General features: G+C 46.7%; 1 protein-coding gene across 2 annotated transcripts; it reads right to left on the minus strand.

The window, feature by feature from the left end:
• Positions 1–4,073: 4,073 nt before the first annotated feature.
• On the minus strand, positions 4,074–22,883 carry TLX1 (T cell leukemia homeobox 1). Of its 2 annotated transcripts, none has more exons than XM_056850117.1 (3): positions 22,200–22,883; positions 17,317–17,518; positions 4,074–4,356 (listed from the first exon to the last, which is right to left on the minus strand). In XM_056850117.1, exons 1-3 carry the CDS (start codon positions 22,693–22,695, stop codon positions 4,134–4,136), a joined length of 921 nt encoding a protein of 306 aa, XP_056706095.1. In that variant the 5' UTR covers positions 22,696–22,883; the 3' UTR covers positions 4,074–4,133. The 2 variants fall into 2 exon arrangements, with proteins under 2 accessions (XP_056706095.1, XP_056706094.1); XM_056850116.1 differs by having other exon boundaries at positions 17,317–17,554; positions 22,200–22,880.
• Positions 22,884–23,949: the final 1,066 nt, after the last annotated feature.

Consider the following 23,949-nt stretch of genomic DNA (forward strand, 5'->3'; position numbering starts at 1 on the left):
AGCATGCAGTGACTGGCAGGACTGGGCTCCATGGTAGCACCAGGTTCTATTGGGCTATCAAGCATAGTCACTTGCACTGACAAGCATAATCTGAAAACCTTTGTCAGAGCTCCATTCCTCTGCAATATGAAAAGGGAAATAAAGCTAAAGGTATACGTTTTAAAAACGTATCATCAGTCTAATATTTATAAAGGATACTTCTTTTTTAGCCTCTCTAAATTGTTTATCCTGAGGATATTGCAACCTTCTCTACACTTTGATGGGTGTCTCCTTTTGACACTCTCACCAGCCTTTGTTCTCACATCCTGATTCATTCTCTACCCACTCACTGTTTGAAATTACTTTGTGGGAGGGGTTATTATTTCCCATCTGGAGCAGCCTTTGAAAGACAGACAGAGAACAGCAACTGGGCTCAGGTGACAAGAGATTGATACATTCTTCAGAAGGCCAATTAGAGCAGGGTGTCTCAAACCTTACCTGTCACAGTTGCAACCTGGAAGCAATAAGGAAGTTGCAAGACCCATCTGTTCCATCCATGGTCATTTCCTGATCATTTGGAAGTTTCTCCAAATGGTGCAAAGAGGCTTGCATTCAGTCCAATCCTTTGAACTGGAGAGGATAATTATTACCAAAAATTAAGTGAAAGTACAATGGCTAAGAATTAAGCAAAAGGCAAAGACCTCTAGAAATATTAAAAATCTAAACAAGGTGCCACCAGCAGAAGAGAAGTCTCCTTCTAAGTCAGGGGTGGGGAGCCAAGGGCCATTTGGATATTTATAACAACATTTGCAGGCCATACAAAATTATCAACTTAAAAATTAGCCGACCAAGCAGGCAGCTGCTCCAGATGACCCCCCCCCCCGCATGGGCAAGCAGGCAGGCATCCAACCAGTGGCGCACTTGCCCATCTGGTGGCACAGGAGGGTCTGTTGCACCAGCCGGGTGCCTACAGACCATCCTCCTGGAAGAGAGGCTATTCCCCCTTGAAGAGAGGCTGTTCCTGTCCGCGGGAGGGGGCAGATCACCAGTCTTAGATCCTTCTGAGCTAGAGATCTTGCAGGACCCACCAAGGGCCAGACCAAATGATTTCGCAGGCCTGAAACGGCCCCCGGGCCTGACGTTCCCCACCCCTGTTCTAAGTCAATATTCCCATAACTTCTTGAGAGGGCTTTTTTTTTCAGGGGGGTGTTTGGGTCTGTATTGTCTCTGAGCTATCACTCCTCTTGTAATGCAGCAGCACAGAAATTTAGCCATTGGAAACAGAAATGACAGCTAAAACCATGTTATGGTATGGAACAAAAAGCAGCCCCTGTCTTCTTGGGACGCCAACACATTACGATATGACCTGCACCACAGGATCCATTCTGCAAAGGTTTAACTGGCGAGTCTGATCTGAGCAATCAATCATTCATCCTCCAGAACTGGGTTTCTTTCTCAGCTTCATATCCAGAGATAAGAGAGTGCTGGTATGGCATAGTAACTAAGAGTGAGAAGTCCCAGGCTCACGTCTTGCTTCCTGCCTTACCTTAATAATCCTCTTTCTTTCAGGATCAAAAAACAAGACACTAGGAAGTTCATGTTTGGAGGCCCCAAGTATATATCTTTCTTCCGTAAAGAGCAACTGCATGGGAACCGGATCAGATCAGAATGCAGCACAGGGGGAGATTAGTCTCTCCCCCTTGCCATTTTCTTGACCTGGAAATGTCTGAATTGCCATTTACCCCAATGGAGAAAACATACTAACTCCCTACTCCTATACAATATGGGGGAAACAGTACTGGTCTACCTTGCAAGACTGTGATAAGCGAACAAAATTGTAATGATGCATGTGAAGTGTATCTGCCATGAACAGGGATCTTATGTGGAAGCCTTCAATGTTGTCTGAAGCCTTGGGATATTTGTACCATGTGCCGGGTCTGTAGGATGTGCTTGGATTACACTAGACCCTGGCCAGAGGGATCCTTCCTGGATGGTGCTTCTAGACAGATACGTCTAATAACTGTATTGTTACTGCTAGCTAGCCTTTTTCTGTCTTTTTTCCATGGAAGTTAGTAAGGGGGGCCCATTTGGTTGCTGGGGAGGGAGTTCAAGAGAGATGTTGTTTTCATTGTTGTTTTGGGTTCTGTGAGGTTTAATATTCTGCCTGTCCTTTTTTTGTGCATCTGAGGTATTTGTTTCTTGTTTTTCATTGTGGTTTTTTTTCTTAGTTTGTTGGCTTTTCTGGTTGCCTTCAGTTAGTGGGTTACCTGTTCTCCACTTTTTTGCAGACGAATTAGTGATTTGGGGTAATATGTTGCCTTTTTCATTGCTGAGGTTCAGATAGGTAGGCTCCAATTCCTCTGTAATATGATGTGAGAGACAGGTGGGTTCCTCTCTAGGCCGACACTCTGGAACTACTACTTTTACTCCCAGTTACTAAGATTGGTTACCAAAAAAGCTGCTCCACAAAACTGGCTGCCATTTTTCCCCCTTTTTACATTATGTAGAGTGGATGGCTGGTGGCACTTCTTTCAAGGAGCTGTAAAATTGTACCCTTTGTCTAATTCTCTTGAAACTTGGGGATTCTTTAGAAGAGAGGGTAGACTTGGTTTCCTGACATTTTGATACCATTTGGTGAAAAAATGCCTCCTCAGGAAAATCTGTTTTCTTTGGGCTGAAAATGGCAATGGGCAGACATCCAATCCAATCTTAATGAAAACAGAAATGGAATCTGACAAATCTTCGTAATACAATATCATTTCTAAGAATCCTTAAAACTGATACACCTTTTCTTTCCTAAATTATGATACAGAATTAAAATGATATTTTTTCCATTGCACACCCCTTCTACATACCCCTATATACCGGCCATGTTACATTATTTCTTTTACAATTTATACCACAAAGCAGATCTTCCAGGTAATTAGTGTATGGTTTCTGAGTACCAAACGCACAAGTGGAAAATATTTTAACCTTTCCATTACCCAGAACTGTTTTTCTTTCTCCGTTTTATTCAGTTTTTCCACATAAATTACACAAACATTTTATAAAATGAGTACACAAAAAGAAAAGAAACCATCTTATAAGTGCATAACTTAAAAATGAATTGATGAATGCATTCAAAAACTAACTGAAAATATTATTTTCAGATAAATTGTCTGGTTGTCTGTGGGTACCATTAGATTTTAAATGGCAGTGATGTTTAGGTAAAGAGTAACTGAAAACTATATACTAGATATCTTTATATATATTTTTGGAGTTTGCTATAAGAAGTGCTTAAATTAATCACACGCTTTTCTTCAACACAATAAAAAGAAATTGTGGAGTTGCTAGTCAGGAAATAGAAAGTGTTTTTCCCCCTGTAGCAATGCTGACTTCTTGAGCAAAAGTAAATAAAATATTGAACAATATCATAAATGATACCAAAATAATCCATCAAGTGAAACTGCATTACCCCCGCAAAAATGCCACAGATACCTCAGAGTTATTAAAACACAAGTTGTTCGATGTGGTAGCTAGGGAAACTCGGCACAACCTTCACACAGCAGTTTGCAAGGCAATGTTTACATTCAACTATAACTCCTGTTTCATTCCTTCAGCATGGAGAAAATGCCCAAAATTTTAAAAAGAAGTGATGAGTTCTTGATTGCTTGGAGAATCTACATGTCTTTTGAGGCAAAGGGCCTCAGCTGAAGATGCCTCAGTTGTCACAGACACTTCTAACACCCCGTTCACATTGGAATAGTTGTTTTGCTTAAAAATGATCAGTCTAAAAACATATATATGATAGAACAATTTCTTTGTTGCCGGAAAATTCAATGGTATGAAAAGTGTCTCTTGAAAATATCTGAAAAGGACAACATCAGATTGTTTTCTTCGTAGAACAGTCTTTAAGAACCCCGTGTTATTGTCCAGGGTCTGGCCTTAGAAGCTTTAGAAAGAACAAATAACCAGAATGAAATCAATGCCTTTTATTAAAATATTCTCACAGGTCACTCTACGGGCACTGTGCCTACTCTTTGATGCACAGAGCACTGGGGCATTGTCTGGTTGCTGGTTCATTCCCTTCGTGGGAAATGTATCTTCTTTCAACGGTGTCGAGTCAAGCCAGCTATCTGTAACACAGCTGTCCAGGCACGGCCAACTTTAGGGTTTCACTCACAAGCAGAGGCCACGGAAGTGACGCTGGTGATCTTAGCAGTGTCATCTGACCACGGCTGAAGGTTCTGAAGGGCAAAAAGGGAGGAGTTGTGAACACAGATGGGGTCTGCTTGGATGGGCTGGTTGATGGTTTTCTGAAAGGCCTCCTGCTGGAGTTGCATGAGGATGCGGTTGGCTTGCTGCCGCTCTGCTTCCCGCTCCTCTGCAGTTTGCCTCCTGGGAGAAATAGGCATATTGTTTTATATGATATTTGCATGACAGATAACAAATACAACTAGAACGCTTTTTTAAAAAAAATCCTCATTTCAACACATCACAGTGTGGTGTAGTGGTTAAGAGCAGTGGTTTGGAGCAGTGGAGTCTGATCTGGAGAACTGGGTTTGATTTCCCCTCTCCTCCACATGAGCTGTGGAGGCTAATCTGGTTAACTGGATTTGTTTCCCCCTCTCCTACACACGAAGCCAGCTGGGTGACCTTGGGCAAGTTACAGCTCTGTTAGAGCTCTCTCAGCCCTACCTACCACACCAGGGTGTCTGTTGTGGGGAGGGGAAGGGAAGGAGATTGTAAGCCAGTTTGAGTCTCCCTTAAGTGGTAAAGAAAATTGGCATATAAAAACCAACTCTTCTTCTCCTTCGTCTTCTATATCTTATCATTAATCATAAAGTGACTGCTTCTCTTGCCAATCATGAGAGTAGCAAAACCAGACTACCCACAGACAAAGAAAGGACCTAAAGGAATATAGCTAGAGCCCAGTTGAATCTAACCAGTGGTCTATCTAGTCCAATACCATGTTTTACACAGCGGTTGCCAGTTTCCCAGGAGGGCCAACAAACATGGCACAGAGATCAAGTCTTTCCCCTGATGTTTCCTCTTAGTACTGGTACTCAGAAATGTGCTGCCTTTGTATGTGGAGGTTTCCTTTAGTTATTGTGGCTAGTAGCCTTTGATAGAGTCATAGAGTTGGAAAGGACCACCAGGGTCATCATGTCCAACCCCCTGCACAATGCAGGAAATTCACAACTACCTCCCCCCACCTAGTGACCAGAAGATGGCCAAGATGTCCTCCCTCTCATAATCTGCCTAAGGTCACAGAATCAGCATTGCTGACAGATGGCCATCTAACCTCTTCTTAAAAACCTCCAGGGAAGGAGAGCTTACCACCTATGAACCTATCCTCCAAGAATTTGTCAAATTCCCTCTGAAAACCATGTGTGCTCATGGTTATCTCTATATCTAATGGCAGTGAATTCCATGATTTAATTCTTAATTGAGTAAAGAAGAATTTCCTTTTGTCTGTCCTGAAACAATTGCCCACCGTCTTCATTGGGACTCCCCAGCTATGCAGGATAATATGAGTTTGTAGAGTTAGGAGACAGGGAGACAAGTTATCGCTTTCTCCACCATCTCTACCTCATTTGTTGAGGATGAAAAATGAAATGGCAAGCTGAGCCATAGCTCTAGTTTTCAAAAATTGTCCCATTTAGTGGGTGTCTTACTGTCTTAAACTACAGTGGGTCCTAGTTATTAGAAAACTGTGTGTGTAAAGTGTTGTCAAGTTGCAGCCGACTTATGGCTTTGAAAGCTGGGTGCTGATAACTGTTTTTAAAAGCAAGCACAGACATAGGTTTTTCCAGACAACAAGCCCTAAAACTGTTTTTGTGATCATGGATGGAATGTGTCTCTGAGCATGTGTATTGTGCTCACTACTGAGAAATCACAGCTTCCAGATGGGCTTTAGCCCTTATCACTTCTTTTTAAAAGTAACTATGCATACTGAATAAAAACAGGAGAAAATACTGTTTGCATGAGAATCAGTACTTCCAAAATAGAAGCTCTGTTACTTCAGGGGAGCTCTAATATATAGGCCCAGTTCAGACAGTATAAAATGTTCCAGGCAAAGCCTCCCCACAGATGTAGAAGAAAAGAGAAAATAATTTCTGACCTGATACAACTGTACTGACAGGTGTTGCTTCCTAGTGGTGAATTAGCACTTTCACCCCTCCCCTTTCCTCTAACTTCAGGAAACTCATCTCCAGGAAGCTACACCTGTCAACAAGGTACAATATTTCTTCTTTAATGAATTGGGATGTTCCACATGGAATGTTCCAGAGATTCTGAACAAGAGAAGTTATTTATCTATGTTATTTGTAATCTGCCTTTTTCACTAGGACTCAAGGCAGATTACACAGAACAATCAACAGGAAGGGGCATCCAATAGACAACACAATAAGATTTGACTTATAGAAACCTGAAACCAACAGAGATCAAAAACAATAGTGAAGCAAGGCATAAGTATTAACATAACACATTAAACGATGCAAAAGGCACATAGTAGGAACCAATTTATAGCAACAGATAATATGAACTATATACAGCAGCATATTCTACAGTCCTCAATGACTGGACAAAGATCTCACAGCTGTCTGTATCTTCACAAGAATATGAGATATCTACATCCCATATTTATTAATTATTCCCATTTATGTCAGATAAATAGATTTCTATTGACCCTATAAATAGATTTCACAGAACTTACTTTGTATAACATACTTAGGATTACAGCTGTTCAGACCAAACTTTACTCAGAACTAAAACCCACAGAGCTCAATGGAACTTCCAAAGTTAAATGTGCATTGGACAACTGCAAACTAAGGCAAATGTTTAATGGCCTTATTGGCCTGCAATTCCTAGGTTGGGGCTGCTAGTAGTAGGGTACACTAATTGACCTAACTGTGAGTGCCAAGGATATTTTCAGGGAGAGCTCTGCCATGGAAGCTTGCTGGGTGGCTTGGGCCAGTCACATACTCTCAGGCTAATTTATCTCACAGGGTTGTTGTGAGGATTAAAAAGGAGAAGAGGAAAACAATGTAAACCTTGTTGGGTCCCCAATGGGGAGAAAGGCAGGATATAAATAAAATAAATAAATAAAATAAGTGTCTCCTGATACCAATGGTATTCCAGTGATACAAGCCCTCACATGATCCATCTTTTAATCCAGTGTCAATAACATAACATACTAACAAGGCAATTCCTACCACTCTTGAATTATCATCTATAGGAGGCAGAGAAGAGATTGTCAGTGGCTAAACATATTGGTAGATGCACCCACTTCCTTGATCACACAAATAAATCAGAAATATAAAGTCTGATTTATAATGTTTTTCTTTGATTACAAGTGGATTTTATAAAGAAAAGCAGAAAGCACAGAAATGTTCAGAGGCTTATACACCCTCTGAAGCAACAAAATACAATTCACTCCAAAGCAAAATACCAAGGCTAAAAATATTTTTAGGTATGCCATCAGAAAAGGGAGGTGGTCCATCATGCATGTGCATCCAATTTCCAGTTATGTCCAATAAAACAGTTTTTTTAGGGTATCGCTTTTTAGGGAGGATCATCTAACATTCGGAGTCACCTTCCTTTCAAGTAAATATGGTAAGGTGTAGGTGAAGGGGCCTGGAGGAACATTTATTTACTAACTAAAGGGGGCACAGTGATGTGACATCACTCCAAGGGTCAATAATGACCCAGTGCTTGCACAGGGGACTACCTTTACCTTTAAAGGGAGTACGTCTTAGACCTAGGGAGACAGAATTGCATTTGGATGCCTATTTTATTTTTCTTTGCTCAAATGTTGTTAGTCAATTGTTGCTTAACGGTATGCTTTTTTCTTTTTGTAACCCATTATTGAAATAAAGTTATTTTTTTCTGTTTCTGAAGCTGGTGTTATTTAGTCTCTGCCCTACATATAAAGGGTAACTTAGCTCATGTTACCAAGATATAAAGAGAAGATATGGGGACATACTTGTTCCTACTGCCATGGTGGTTTCAGGTGGCAGAGTGATTCTTAAATTGTAAAAGAGTCTCTTAAGATACTGGAAAAGAGGGTCTGGTTACTGGTCACCCGACAAACATGCTTTGTTGGTGACAGCAAAAGGGAATCCTTGATGTACTGGGGGTGGGGGTGTAATAGGTGAACTCATTTGTAGTAGCTTGAGACTTGGGCCAGCTGATTAAACTCCACACTCCCTCTAGTCGAAACAGGAATATGCAGGGCCCGTTTTATTACCAATATTAATACTATAGTATTGTACTGCATTGTGTGTTTTATACTGGTCTATGGCTGTAAGAATAAAGACACAATACTATAGCATACAGGTAACAGGTGGTACTAGCTGTGAAGAGATGTGTTCTATCTGTATCAGAACATTGGCGGACCAACAAACATATGAAGCTTCTCTGAATTCATTATTAAGCAATCAGAGAATGTCACTTATTAACCTGTAGGTGAAGGGGCAAAGAAGGAGGTATCTTTTTACAGAGAGGAAGTGTGCATGAGCTGGAGCCATGGAGGCATTCCAGGTGAGATTTAGAAGAACTTTCCAGATAATGATGACAACATCATTACACAACAGTGTCTCTTGTGAACACAGTCAGACTGACTGCATGAACTTCCACAGACAATGTTTCATGGCATCTGCTTCAGCGGATAGAGGAGATTTAACAGAACCAAGCAGGCAAGAGAGCAAAGACATGGAAAAGAAAAGGGAGAGTATTCTGCACATTCCTAGGGCTTTATAATTTCCCCTCTTCTGCAATCGCTCTTGCCACAGGGTAGAAGAGAGAGCTCCAGTCCTGTGATCTCACCTGTTTTGAGTAAAGGTCCTCTGGGAATAGGGCCATGGGGTGTTCTTCTTTGGGGTTATTTCTGAATTCTCTGGTTCCATCTATTTTTTACAGTTATCATAAGTCTTTCACCTAAATCTAACTTTAAGACATGGACTTCTAAAGGTGTCCCTTCCCTTCCTAGATGAACTAGACAGCTCAAAATGGAGTAAATAATACTTCAGGTGTTTAAGCTAAAGAGTGTCTAAAACACTCCAGTCAATGTACTTTTGTCCCAGCTTTGCTGTTTCCTTCTGTCTTGAGGGACTCTAATTGTGAGGCTTGCCAGTTTTTATTTCCCAAAAGGATTTGGCCCACTGTTTTCTATGCCATTCTCTAGAACCCGCACTGAACCAATGATTTCTACCAAACATCTCAATAAATTCCATGTCCTGCTCTACTTCATTCAGGCCTGCAAAGGAAGAGAAGGAGAACCTAAGGCACCAAATGGAAGATTAACTTTTCTGTTCCCTCTGTATCCTGCTGAGAAGCTGAGAGGGTCATGCATGTTTCTCCCCTCCCCCATTTTATCATCACAACAGCCCTGTGCGACAGACTCAGAAGTGAGTGGGCCATATTAAACCAGTGAGCTTCACGGCACAGTGGGAATTCAAGCATGGGTCTCCCTTAGGGTTGGCAACCTCCAGTTACTAGCTGGAGATCTCCTGCTATTACAACTGATCTCCAGCCAATAGAGATCAGTTCACCTGGAGAAAATGGCCGCGTTGGCAATTTATGGCATTGAAGTCCCTCCCCAACCCCCCCTCCTCAGGCTCTACTCAAAAAACCTCCTTCTGGTGGTGAAGAGGGACCTGGCAACCCTAGTCTTCCTGTTCCTAGTCCAACACTTGTGCTCTATAGGCCTAAAACTGTCCAGGACCTATAACTAGTTCATTCTCCATATTAAAAACAAAACAAACAATACTCTCCTGTCTTTATATCAAGCCACTCTGATCAGTGGACAGGGTTGCTCCACTATCGATCAACTCCTTCCTCTTCTCTTTTACCTCATAACAAATTGTTTTAAGAATCAGTTTATAATGAAATGATAGAAGGATCCTTTTTATTATCTTTACTGCTATTGATCTCCTTACAGTGCCTCAGCTCATAAACCATTAGTTTTAGTAATCATATAAAACACTTGCTGCCTGCAGCGTTAGTTCAGTTTGGTGAGCTCGCTCAGTCTCAGAAAGTTCCCAGTCAACTAAGATCAAAAAGCGGGGACATGAAATTGACAGGGTGGTTTCACAGCGTGTATTTTTAGCACTCCAAATACATGACAACGATCCTTTCTGATCTCAAAACTTGGACGATCTTCAAGGGAACCTGAGCTGGGAAGGCTTTTCTTCATGGAGGGTGCCTCATCCTGAAAGATTTATTCTCAATAATGATGAAAAACCTGGCAGTTACTGTTGAAAACCTTACCCCCAGTACTAAACACTGTTTTACAGGGAAAAGCAACACTCACCTAAATTAGGAGGTACATTCTATGGAAGGTGCTTGAGCTGGGTACGTGTCTAAATTCAGCTGTACCTGATCTAGCCAAAAGCTCCAGAACCTTCAACCCCAGCGCTTTTAGTGGGAGGTAACAGTGAAATCTTGATGTTCCCAAGTCTCTGGGCTTCCAAGGAGGCAGCTCTGTTTCAGGTTGCCCTGTAGGTCTCCTTGTGTTCCCAGGTCTGTTACATTTAGGATTGCCGGCCCAGGCCCTTGCACAAGGCTCCTGCTGAAGTCAGGGAGCAGTTGAAAATGCTTAAGTATAGTTGGATCATGCTCCCAAATACATCTGTCAGTCTGCAGTTTAAATTCCATATGACCATTTGTGCGTTGAGAACCACTGCCAGTGAAGTAAGGGCTGTACAACGTTCTCCATGAAAATTGGCACAGGGTCTGTGGAATTAATAATAATAATTTTAAAAAAACAGACCGGTGCAGCTGGCCTCCAACCCACCTATTTGTTTATAATTGTATTGTCTGCCATGCTATTGTTGCAGCTGCTCCAAGCAACCGTGGGAAGGAGTTGAAGAAGCTTATTAAATAATGAAACCAGGAGATTGTTTTCTGGAAGCCTGTTCTATGTCAACAGAAAGCCAAGGCACACATAGATGGAGCCACACCTTTCCCACAGTTTCGGGAGTCTTTGCCCTGAGGAGACTGCTTTTATCGGTGAAGGTGAGGGTGGCTTCAGAAAGGGGCATTTAGCTGTTTAAAGGTACCGTAGCTATTTGCCACACAATGCAATTTCAAACAAATGTGGTGGTAGAAAGTACTGTCAAGTTGCAGCTCACTTATGGCTACCCCAGTAGGGTTTTCAATGCGAGAGACTAACAGAGGTGGTTTACCATTGCCTGCCAGGCCCTGGACTTCCTTGATGGTCTCCCATCCGAATACTAACCAGGGCAGACCCTGCTTAGCTTCCAAGACCTGACAAGAAAGGGCTAATCTAGGCCATCCAGGTCAGGGCAAACAAACTTACACCTTTCTAAGTCCATTGAAGTCACTGTTTAGGAAGACACTGTTAAGCACTGTGGAGTCCCGTTGATTAACACTGGATGAATTAAAGCAGGCCCTTAACTCTTCTACAGCAATCCTGGAGTTTAAAAAGTGCTTTACTGTGGTGAATGGGGTGAGGGGCACCGGAAGATTAAGAAGCCCTCTTTCCAGGCATTCTCTTGACTATCGAAAAGGGTGGCATGAATAATGCACACGTTTCCTTCCCACCACAAATCTACTGGTGATGCATATTTAATATTGTTTTGACTTAGTAGAGAAATGCAACGCAGCCTCCTTTTTTATAATTAGTGGAAACAGATTATTAATTTCAGTCTGGGGCCTTGTGCTCAGTTAGCACCGCTTGGCGGGCAAAAAGAGCCATTTGTCAAACCAGAGAGAAGCGGAGGCTGGCCGGCCTTGCGGAAGAAAGCCAGCCAGCCAGCCTGCCCGCCTTGCGTCCCAACCCAATTTGTTTCAAGACTGCAGCCGAAAGAGAACAGCTTAGTTACAGCTGGGGGGGGGGGAGGGAGGAGCTCTGGGGGGGAGGACAACCCAGGGTGCCTTAATTGCAAATATGCAAATACAACAGGCTTCCCCAGCACCAGTATTCAGTGTCCCGGGTAAGGACCGCTCTGGGACCACTGGAAAGGGTGCAAAGAGGACCATGTTTCCCCTTAAACACAAAGAGGGCAATCCGCAATCCTAAACAGTTACACCCTTCTAAGCCCATTGATCAGTAGGCTCTTTACCTCTTCTCTTTTTACGACAATAGGCTTTTTACCTCTGTTGAAGTCAATACGCTTAGAAAGGAGAAACTCTGTTTAGAGTGGCACTGTAAATGCCATTTAAACCAACTGGCTTTGCATTCTCCATGACTAAGATCCTCCAAACCCTTCATAGGAGTCTGAGGAAATGGGCTCAGTTTCTGCCACAGTAAACATGCCACAAGCCCAACAATGCAATCCTATACAGAGTCATGCCAGTCTAAACTTATTGAAATGAAATCAGTGGGTTTAGACTGGAGTAATTCTGTTTAGGAATGTGCTTCTAGTGCTAAAGGAACACAGATTGTCCCCCTCACTCCAACAATACCATCAGCAATGGATATCCTTTATTTCCCCCACCCATTTTAATTTTTTTTTACATATGATATGAGGCATACCTATCTCTTTAAACAATATATGTTTTGGTAATTCAGCATTTTAACTTGTGCGCCCCCTGAGGGGAGATTCAAACCCTAGCTCTCTCCCCTTGAAATAATTGCTGCCCCTGAACTTCTTTTCAGCTGCAGCGAAGAGGCTTGTTCTGGGAAAAAGCTTCCCCCTCTCCTGGCTTCCAAGCCTGGAATGCAAATTCCAGAAGTAGTCCTGTTCTTCCTCCATCAAGCCATTGGGGAGTTTTAAGCTGAACTAACAGCAGTGCCCTAAGGTTTTTATTCTGGTGGTGGATGAGTCTTGGGGCCCATCAAAACATACTTCAGGGGTAACCTCACACTAAAACCCTAGACACAAAGAACACAGCGATTTTAAAGCGGAGTGAGGAGGAGATCTAAGAACTCGTTACATATTAGTGACCCAGGAGAGAGTATCAGTTGAGCTAATTCATTTCTAGGATACCTTTTGACTATAAGAATCTTCAAAGGAGACTTCGGAAACTTTAAACAACATCATTATTAAAAACCCCACAAAAACAGCCACGTAAACAGAAAAGCGTCATCCTACTTATGCCAAAGAAAGGGAATTACAAACTGCAGTGATTCATGTTTGTTCCAAATGATGGAAAGTATACATTCAAACTCTCTCCCCATCTCTCGCCTGGAAATGTGCAGCATGCATCGTCCAGCCATAACCTCCCCCTCCCCACCAACGGCTAAGATACTTTCGGGCCACCCATTCTAAATTGATTTAGTCCCAGGTTGTTCAATGGGGTTTACTCCCATGAAAGTGTTCTTAGAATTGCAGTTTTAGTCTAAAACATATTGAGGAAGAGGACAGTCTGAAAATTGGTGTGTGGAGGAGGACCTGCTTTAAGAGTCAAAACTCAGGAGGCAGAGCTGACTTCCAGACAGGAGTCGGCCAGCAAGCCAGGCTGCTCACGGGACAGATGACTGGGGTGCCCGGGAGATCCACGGCCTCCTCACACTGCCACGCCTAGTACAAAGTTGCATGGAAGGATATTGACAAGAAGGCCTGGTCTGTCCTGCCAGTAAAACATTTTCAATAGCAGACAGTATAATGATAAAAGAATGCAGTGGGTGTTCTCAAGGGCTGTTTATTTACAAGGCAAATCCCCAGAGAATCAGTTTCTATTTCCGTGCCAGGATGGCAATAATCCATCTTTTGCCTTCCACAGTGGCTACTGTAACTTGGGTTGCCAACAAGTCTGGAGAAAAATGTCCTGCCCCTTTAACAGAGGTTTAATCTGCCGAAATGGGCCGCTGAAAGGCATGGGTCAGCTCCTAAATAACATTCCAGTAAGCCTCAATGACAGGGACAGGGCATTCTTGTTTCTCTCTCCAGGCAGCTGGTATCCCTTTCCATGGCTATCGATGGCTCTGGTGGATGCAAGCATTTCTGTTTTTCTTAAAAGTTTGGTCGCCAGGAGTCCAGTTGCGCCTTAAAACTAACAAAAATGTATTTCAGCCTCAGTTTCCGTAAGTCAGAGCTCACTTCCTCAGAGCTGACTCACTAAAAACCTGTGCTGAAAGAAATGCTGGTGGTCTTTAAGGTGGACTAACTAACACCGGCACTCCCTCTGGAATGAAGCTTAACCGCTGGGACTGCAGAACTTCCTCGCAGCAAGAACCCAAAAATAACCGCGTGGACTAATGTCACCTTTGGAGATTTTTGTACCTATGGGGTCATTTTGTTTCTTAATCGTATTGTTAATCTCTCTCCCCCCTCCCGTATTCTATCCAGTTTTATTTTGAAGTCTTCAACCAACATCCTTGGTCATTAAAAATCGTAATATTCCATAGGTGCCTGAAAGCACCGTAGGAGGAAATGAACGAGGGCGCTGCAATTCGTCTGGGGAATGTATTTTTTGCCTCTTAGCCCCAAATTGCTGCCAGAGAATTAGGCAGCAGCCGGCCAGTTTTCTTCACACGACCTTTAAACCGCCTGGTCCCTAACTTCAGATCTGCCTCCTGGGAACACGAGTTGAAGCTGCTGGCCTCACCAACATTTGGGGAAATGGCAGCTGTCACATGCTAGACGTGTGTGCGTCCTTGTCTAACCCAGAGATAAGTGCTACTGGACTCTTGCTCTTTTCTACTACCAGAGATAAGTATCCTTGATCCTCCTGATAAATAAAGACCATTCACTCTCACTGGCACCCACCATAGACATTCAGAGTTTCCCCGTTTCTTTGAAAAGAGTGCCATTCACTTCTAGGGAAAAGGCGCTTTGACACCCCCCCCCCCATTAGTTCCGTGGCGGGTAAATGCTCGCTTCTTGTCCTCACGTCACTTACTTTGAAGTAGTCCTACTCAGTGGCGGACTGGGTCTAAAAATATTGGTTGCCAGGAGACAAAGGGGGCCCACACACAACTATAAGGCTATCATTTAATTTTTATTTTTAACATATTGTCTAATGTTTTAGGGGGGCCCACTTCATCAGGAGCCAACAGGGCCCACTTGCCATTAGGCAAGTTGACAACCTGGCCAGTCCACCACTAGTCCTACTGATGCCCTTTTGCACTCAATACCCGAGGCGCTCCTGCCTTGGGCGGCTTCCTTCGTAGCGCCCCCGTCCGGCCCCGGTACCCTCTCTGTCCTTACCTAGGGGATTAGGCCGAGAGAGGACTTCAAGGGATCTGGATTCAGTGCTCTGCGGGCCAGACCCCTCCTCTTTGCTGCAGCAGGGCGGTCTGAGATCCGGCAGACCGCAGACCTACTCCAATCGGGTACCCCTTAGGTCAGTGGTTCCCAAACTTTTCGGGCCACTGCCCCCTTGGTCCCACAAACTCAACTCCAGTGCCCCCTACCCTATCCTATCAAAAACATTATTCACAATAGGGGTTTGCATGATGCACTAAAGAGGGTAAGAACAATAAAAATTTCAAAACAGTAACAATTAATTGCACATCTATTCAAACTCAAATTAAAACTTTTTAGTTGAAATTTATTCAACAAAACTGATGAACTTGATCCAGTGGTACCAGCTCTTCAAAGTCAGAAAAAAATTCTGATAGTTCCCACCAAATTTGTCAGCCTGGTGCCATAGCCTGATCTGTTGTAAATTAGTGAACAACGCAGTTGAAGGGTCCCACCTGTAGCACCCCCTGCTGCCCCTTTGCCTCTTGGTGCCCCCCTAGGTAATCCCCCCGGGGGTAGTATACTGCCCACTTTGGGAACCACTGCCTTAGGTCTAGTCTGGAAAGCAAGGGCTGAGATGCCTGGCTGGTCTGCATCGATGTACAATCCGAACCACCGAGTCTCCCTCCTTCCGCCCCAACAGCGACCAGCTCTATAGGATTCTCCATCCCCACCCAACTCAGCAGGGTCGAGTAACCAAGTTCGTGGCCGTCGCCGCCTCCAGGCCTTCCGGGAACAGGCCCGGTTGCTGCTGCCAGCTCAGCATGGACACCGGATCCTCGCCCTTTACAGGCGAAGGAGCAGCTATACGGGCGTATTCGCCACGCAAGGACGTGTGCCCCGGGGCAACCGGGGAAGTCTCCGTCGAGGCACTCGTGGGTGATACAGACGCAGCCCCTGCGGGCCGTCGTTTTGTCTGAAATGCACAACGCGGGAGGCGCTTCTAAATAGAAGGGGGTCAGGAGAAACCAGGGGCCAGAAGGCTGTCTGAATGCATACACACAAATAGACTCGCTTTCGGTGGAGGCTACATACAGAACCTGGGCCGCAGGAACGCAAAGAGCTTCTTTTCTTTTTTGCCCCCAAGCCACCTCTGACTTATGGCTACCCCGTAGGGTTTTTCAAGGCAAGAGATGTATGGAGGTGGTTTGCCACTGCCTGCCTCCCTGCGTCACGCGCCTGGTATTCCTTGGAGGTGTCCCCTCCAAATACTAGCCAGGGTCAGGGCTGAGAGCGGGCGACTGGCCCAAAGTCACCCAGCCAGTTTCCACGACGCGAGTGGGGCTTTGAACCTGGGTTTCCCAGCTCCTAGTCCGACATCTTAACCACTACAACCACGCGGGCTACGCATAGATGGTGCAAAAACATGGGGGACTCGTTGACAGTGCGGTAAGGGATCATGGCTACTGTACAGAGATGGAGGGTGACGCACGAACAAACCCAACCAACCCCCTGGGAGGACCAAACCAGCGCTCGGGCCCTGGCAGCACCCGGGAGCCGCAGCAGCCCCGGCGCCTCGCCCTCCTCCTGGGCCACCCAAGACACAACGAGGACAAGACAATCGCCATTTATGCAGGGGCTGGATCTCCCTGGTGTGACCCTGGGTCACTTCAAACTAAGGCGATCCGAATTGGTGCAAACGGAATGCACTGCCTGGTTTGGTCAGGGACGAAACCCTGTTCTAGTGGGGCACTTTCCCACATGTCAAATAATGCACTTTCAATCCACTTTCAATGCACTTTGAACCTGGATTTTACTGTTGCCATTTATGCCTGGGAGGTTTTGCTTTGGATTGGTCACTCTTTAGATGCACATTTTCCCCATCCAGATTCTCCAAACTCAACAACAAGCCCCCGTGCAGAGTTTCGAGGATTTGGATGGGGGAAACGTACGTCTAGAGAGCGGCAAATCTAAGGCAAAACCTCCCAGGCATAAATGTGAACTGGCAAAATCCACTTGCAAACGATTGTTAAAGTGCATTGAAAGTGCATTATTTGGCATGTGGGAAAGCGCCCTTTGTTGACTCATGAATACCTGCCTAACGCCCCCCGGGGGTGCGATCGCGGCTGGGGATCCAGGCCAGCCCTCCAATGCAGCGCCAGCCGAGGCCCGACCGAGCGCGGCGGCCGGCAGGCGCAGGCAGTTCGGCGGGGCCAGGCGCCCTTCCCTCCGCCCCGGTTCCCGCTGCGGGCGCGGCGCTCACCTCCACTTCGTCCGCCGGTTCTGGAACCAGGTCTTGACTTGGGCGTCGGTCATCTTGAGGGCCTTGGCCAGGGCGGCGCGCTCGGCCGAGGCCAGGTACTTCTGCCGGTGGAAGCGCTTCTCCAGCTCGCAGATCTGCAGGCGGGTGAAGGAGGTGCGCGGCTTCTTCTTCTTGGGGGGCGTCCGGTTCTGGTAGGGGTGACCTATACGGCGTGTTACAGTGAACGGTGAGAGGGCCACTGGAGGGGGAGACAGGGCAGGCGAGGGGTGGGGGGCAAAGAAGCAAGCGGCGACATGATCAGGAGCGGTCCACAAGCGGCGGCAGAGGAGAGACAGACAGGCCCCCCGCCGTCAGACAGACCCCGGGGCCGGGCGGGGAGAGCCCGGCCGCCCCCCGACCTCCCCCGGCCTTCCCCGGAAAGGGGGTCGCGGCGGAGACGCCTCCGGCTGCTGCCACGCCTGCCTTCTCGGGGGCTCCACTCGGGCTTTCGCGCCGGCCTCGTTCCCGGGTGGGAAGCCACCGCTCCTGATCCCACCCTATGGATCCCTCTCATAAGAACATCAGAAAAGCCCTGTTGGGTCAGACCGAGGCCCATCAAGTCCAGCAGTCTGTTCACACAGTGGCCAACCAGGTGCCTCTGGGAAGCCCCCAAACAAGACGACTGCAGCAGCACCATCCTGCCTGTGTTCCACAGCACCCAAGATAATAGGCATGCTCCTCTGCTCCTGGAGAGAACAGGCATGCACCATGCATACCCCGAGGCCTCTGGCTAGTGGATCGGTTGCAGGGCTCACTTGCTCCCGGAGGCCTGGGAGAGCTTCCTGCAGGGAGGGGATCGGCCAGGTCCTGCGCCAGCTGCCGCCTGAAGAAGGCCGGGATACCCTTTGGCTTGAGCAAGGCTCCTGCGCCCGGCCTCTTTGCTGGGGGCCCAACTGCAGCGAACGTCGAGGTCCCTCTCGGGCAAGAAGGGGCCGCTGCTCGCAGGCCTCGCCCCAAAAGCCTCCTGGCCCGCAGGGAGGCAGGCGGAGCCCACCCAGCCTTACGCCGCTGCCCCAATTCACAGGGCACCGAGTTTGTCTCCCCCCTACGGGTCCCAGGCCCCAAAGCGCTCTCTGGGGAGAGAAGCGGGGAAAGTAGCCCGGCTGCAGCTCCATGGTGTTGGTTTGTGGGGGGGAATAATAAACGATCCTCATCCCGACGTTCAGGAGTCTCCGGTTGGGCACCTTAAGGGTGTCGGGGGCTCCTTGGCTAACCCGCCAACTCCCAGCGAGCAAAGAGCAGCTTTTCCTGGCCGGACCAGAGGCGCACCCGGCGAGATCAGGCCCTGGCTTTGTTCAGACGGAGGCGCTCCTTTCAAACAAAGCCCTGCGTGGTTCGCTCCCCCACCTACCCCAAAATGCGTCAGGGCCCAGGCATAAAGTTTACTCGCTCGGGCTGCGGCCCAAACCCTCCCTTGCCTGGAAGGAAGTTCCACTGGGGAAGTAAAGATGTAGGTGGGCCATTTATGCACGGGAGGTTTTGCCTTGGATTTGCCTCTCTCTGGATGCACATTTTCCCCCATCCGAATTCTCAAAACTGTATGGGGGCTGATTGTTGAGTTTTGAGAATTTGGATGGGGGAAATGTGCATCTAGAGAGAGGCAAAACCTCCCTGCACACAGGAGTGTTGGGCTGTACATCTTAAGTCGATGCCCTTCGGAGGAATTGGGACCGATCAGAAAATGTGTATTACGGAGGCTGCTATTGATAGGAATCCCTTTCAAAACTGGGTAGGACAATCCTAAATAAACGTGCTTAGGACCGGGCTTTATTAGCTAAGTATCTCCTTTACTTTACATATTATTACACATAACATTCTGAATGGATGATACTGGGGTGGTGTTTTTGGAAATACAGAGACCACTTGAGTTTGTTTAAGAATAAAATGCCCTTGCTCTGTCTAACAAAGGCATCGATTACTTTTAAATCCGGAAATGAAAAACCAATGTAACGAGGGTCTCACCAGCTGTACGATAAAAAGATACATGTATAACAGGGAGGGAGAAAGGCGAAATCTGTGGTCTTGGTTGAGATGATATATTTAACGTTCGTTTGACTTATCTTTTGCTATTGTTGTTCTGGTTTTAAATCGATGGGATGTGTTTGATTTTCAACCCTTCTCAAGTTAGGGATTGTTGGTCAAAATCATTATTCGCACTTTTGGGAAGTTGTTTTTTTTTATTTTTTTAATCATAGTAAATAAATAAAGCAGCGTCCTGCAACCTGGGGAGTTTCTCCTACAAAAATGCCTGATTGTCGTTTCCCCAACCGGCTTCATAACGCCTTCGGTTGCAGCTGAATTTGAGATATAAGTCGTCTGTAAAAACTACGGTTAGGGACTTTAGCTGTTTTCGATAAGTTCAGGTAACTACAGCGGCAGCGTCTCTGCTAAATTCCAAATGAGTTAAGGATTTAGGTGGGACAACAGAGCAGGTTTGATTTGGCTGTTTGTAATATTGTGGGACTGTCCTACAGAAAACAGAACGTCTTTAGTTCTGTTGCCTTGAAGGCACGGCCGACAGGAACAATGGGGGCAAGAATAAGAATAGTATTTGGCAATATTCAGTTCTATACATTGGACATTTTTTATCAGGCTGAGCTTTCACACACCTGGCCTTCGATACCGAGATTCCTGCCCCCCCTCCCCAATCTCTCCTTCCAGCGGTGAAGGGGCCGAGGCAGGCCGCTGAATTCTCAAGAACGACCGAGGCTCAATAAAGTCCTCGTTTTCTCAGAGATCGGACGGGGGTTGGCAATGGGGCTGGTTTTGCTGAAAAGTCAAACCAAGGCAGCAGTTTATGCATCTGTAGGGAAGAGCTGTGTACAGGAGAACAGAGGCCCGCCTGCAAGAAAGTTATTCTTGCAGCCTCTGCAGGACTGGAGAGACTACCCAGAAAACCCCGCATTACATATTCATACCTCCGCGTCTCTCTACCTTCTCAGTTTCCCTTGTTCTTTATTGTGTTGCTCACCGATTATCAGTGAACTTCAAATCCCATTGAAGTCGGGATTTGAGGCGTCTCTCCCCCAGTGTTCCAGGTTAGATCCAAAAGGGATTTCAGGTCAAAACGTGCAAGATCAAGGGCTCGATCTTGCCCTTCCTTATTGGGGAAAAGATTCTGTCGGGCTGTTTATCTGCCCATCTATCTTGTTTGGCGGCTCTCTAAGCATTCGTTTGAACTTTGCAAACCCTGGGGAGATAGGTGAAAGTCCAGCTCTGGGAATATCACAGCCTTCTCCGAGACTATAATAATGGGAGGTTTATTGATGACGCCCGGGTTTCACTTTTAAAATTAAAATCGAAATTACATTACACAACGCGAAGACGTCATGGGGCGGGAAATCCGGAGGCTGTTTTCTGAAAGGGATTTCTGCGGTTTTTCTTCTAATGGATTTGCCACTACACCGTATATTCCCATTCGCAATTGATTCTCATTTTCTATTTAATAAGAGAGGCGTTCCTCCATAGTATCCGGTTTGGAGAACCGAGGAAAGAAGGGGGCGGGGCGGGTAGGAGAGGAGCACGCTGCCCAGAGTATACCGCTATTGATCGGCCTCTCTCCTCCCTCCCAGCTTCATCTGGACTCTGCCTTTTCATTATTTATATTGTAGATTAATGACTTCATACCGTCTGGCTGGGACAAAGTTTTGTTGAACTTAAATCTATCTGTATCGATTTTTTAAAATATGTATAATTTACTTTTGAAGCGGTGAATTAAAAATATACACAGAGTCGATTGCATTTCTGGCTAAATTGGGGTTTTTAACTAGATAGATGGAGTATCTGTCCCTGTATATATAAAGTCGCCTGACTTCAACTCAGTGCTCTTGCTTTAGCGATTATTATTGTAGCTGTTAATATTAAATGCCCTGAGAAGACGTTTTATCCAAACAATCGACTAGTTACCCTAAAAAAGGCTAGTCCCAAATTAAACGCGGAAAGGAAATCCATGGACTCCATGATTTTCCATAATGCGTTTTAGGATCAGTGTTTCTGTAGGGGCGGGGAAAAATCCATTTACGTTATTACTTATTAAGGAATGGTACAGCCCGGGGAGTGCGAATCACCCCGTTCTTTAACAAGTGATAAAGATTCCAGTTTAACCAAGATTTATGAGAGCCTGGTTTCTCCGAACAACCAGAATAAAGGCTGGACGAACAGCAGATAATTTATTGTCGAAGGCTTTCACGGTCAGAGTTCATTGGTTCTTGTAGGTTATCCGGGCTGTGTAACCGTGGTCTTGGAATTCCAAGACCACGGTTACACAGCCCGGATAACCTACAAGAACCAGCAGATAATTTGTCTGCCAAGTGCCATTTGTGCGTGGGAGGTTTTGCTGCTCTCTAGATGCTCATTTTCCCCATCCAAATTCTCAAAACTCAACAATAAGCCCCTATGCAGAGTTTTGAGAATTCAGATGGGGAAACTGCATCTAGAGAGCAGCAAATCCAAGGCAAAACCTCCCATGCATAAATGGCCAAGACTACTTAAGGGAGAGATTTTAATAGCTGGAGGGTGTGAAATCCGAACTCTTTGCTGTAAGTTGCAACTAAATCATGACAACAGTAAATTAAAACATCGTCTATTGAACGGCGATTAAGCTTCCCTGCTATGGGAAGATTGGGTTTACCAAATGGCCGGGCTAAGTCGCTCTGGTGGGCCATAAATCTATTATCAGTCGGTCCACGCTGTTTATAAATCAACCCAATCGATGCAATTAAACGGTTAGAAATCTTGCCCGGGGTCTGTGGCTACAGGGCAGCAAAGGGGCGCTCCCCATAGGAGCCAGCAGAGAGAGAGCGACAGAGCGAGAGGGTCGGAGAGAGGGAGGGAGACCCACTCACCTGTGAACCTATCCTTGGTGTACCGCCTGTTGCTCTCCATCCAGGGGAAAGTCAGCCCGGTGAGGTTGTTCACCGAGGGCACGGTAGGCATGGCGGTGGAGAGAGGCTGGTGGACGCCGCCGGCGAGGGGTCTGTGCGCCGGTACCCGGATCACGCCCCCGGCCGCGTTGAGGTTATTTCCGTTCATGGCCCCGACCCCCAGGTTCACGTTGTAAGAGCCGGCCAGCGACGCCATGCTGCACGCCCCGCCGTTGTTGTAAGCCCCCGCCGAGGTGGAGACCCCGCCGCCGGCCGCCGAGCCATAGTGGCCGGTCATGGTGTTGTAAGCGCTGCTCACCACGCATCCCCCGCCCAGGCCGTAGTCCGCCGCGTCCTGCAGCCGGGCGCCGGAGATCATGCAGCTGCCTTGGTCCGGGTTGTTGAGGATCTGGTCGATTCCGAAGCTGATGGGCTCGGCGTGGCTCTGGTGGAGGTGGTGCGCCCCTAAGTGATCCATGCTGGGCCGAGAGCCACCCCGAGGAGGGTGACTCCCCCCCCTTCTCTTCCTTTGCCTCCTCCCTATTCCAAACGGGAGAGTTTTAAAAACACGCGCAGCTTTTCTGGTCTCGCTTCACTTGCTCCCAAAGAGGTAAAAAAGGAGGATGGAAGTGGAGGAAGGAAAGGCTGGGGGAGGGGTGGGGGGACGTGCGCGCCCGTGGGCTCCCTCTCTCTCGCCTCCCTGCAAGGGCATCAATCATGCTGGCCAAAAGCCTGGCGCTGCTAGGCCCTGCTCCTCCATTGGCTGGAGCCAGGGGAAGCTGGATGAATGACAGCCGAGGCGAAAAGGAGTTGCTTTCCCAGCCAAACCGCGCGCGGATGCCAGAGCTCGGGTGAAATTGACCAGCCGCTCCTAAGCCTCTGGTCAGTTTCCTTCCCGCGGGGGTAATAAAGAGGCTTCTCCTCCTCCTCCTCCCCAAACGCACACGCGTCGCTGTCGGGAAACGCTGGACCGTAATACTCAGGCTAAACACCCCAGCGTGAAAGCCCCCCGCGACGCCTGCCCAGTGACGCTGCGCAAAGGCTCTGATGGGGCCAGGAGGATTTCCGCTTCGGATGTCACTTCTCTTTTGGATGTTAGGCAAGAGTGGGGAGGAAGGCACGGAGAGGGGTCGCTAAACGGAGGGGGCTTTCTGAGTTGGGTAACTTTTAGAAGGGCTGGATAGTGGCAGTGGGTGGACATGTGAGGCTGCTCTCAGGAATCTGGCTGTTTGGATGGAGCCCCGCCCTTAAAAGCCCCCCTGCCTGAGACTCTTCCTCCTTAGAAATGCTATTTCATTTCTACATTCAAGTTTCATATCTGAAAAAAAACCCACAACCAAATTAAAAGTCTAAGCGTTTAGTGTTTACGTTTAATGAAGGAGGGGCAGGGAACAGTTTGGAGGGCTCCCATCTCGCTGGAGTTTTCCCACTAGAAAATTAAAAATTGAATTGTCTTTATCGGGGCAATGAATGAATAACCGGATTCCAAAGGCGTTGCTATGGCTTCCAAAACATGAGGTTCTGCGGATTTCATTGGGGCTCTCCCAACGGGTATGTTTTGAGATGGGGTGTGTGATCTCCTCCAGCTGCTGGCTGCTTTCTCCATATACAGTTCAGCTCCTCTGCGTTTGTTCTGCATCTCAAGAGCAGGCGGAAAAGATCCACAAATGTCCAAACCACTGATTTTCGAGGCCAGCTAAATGGCCCCTTTATGGGATGCCGGAGGCCAGCT

The sequence above is a fragment of the Euleptes europaea genome, chromosome 5 (assembly GCF_029931775.1).
Source record: "Euleptes europaea isolate rEulEur1 chromosome 5, rEulEur1.hap1, whole genome shotgun sequence".
Taxonomy (NCBI): domain Eukaryota; kingdom Metazoa; phylum Chordata; class Lepidosauria; order Squamata; family Sphaerodactylidae; genus Euleptes; species Euleptes europaea.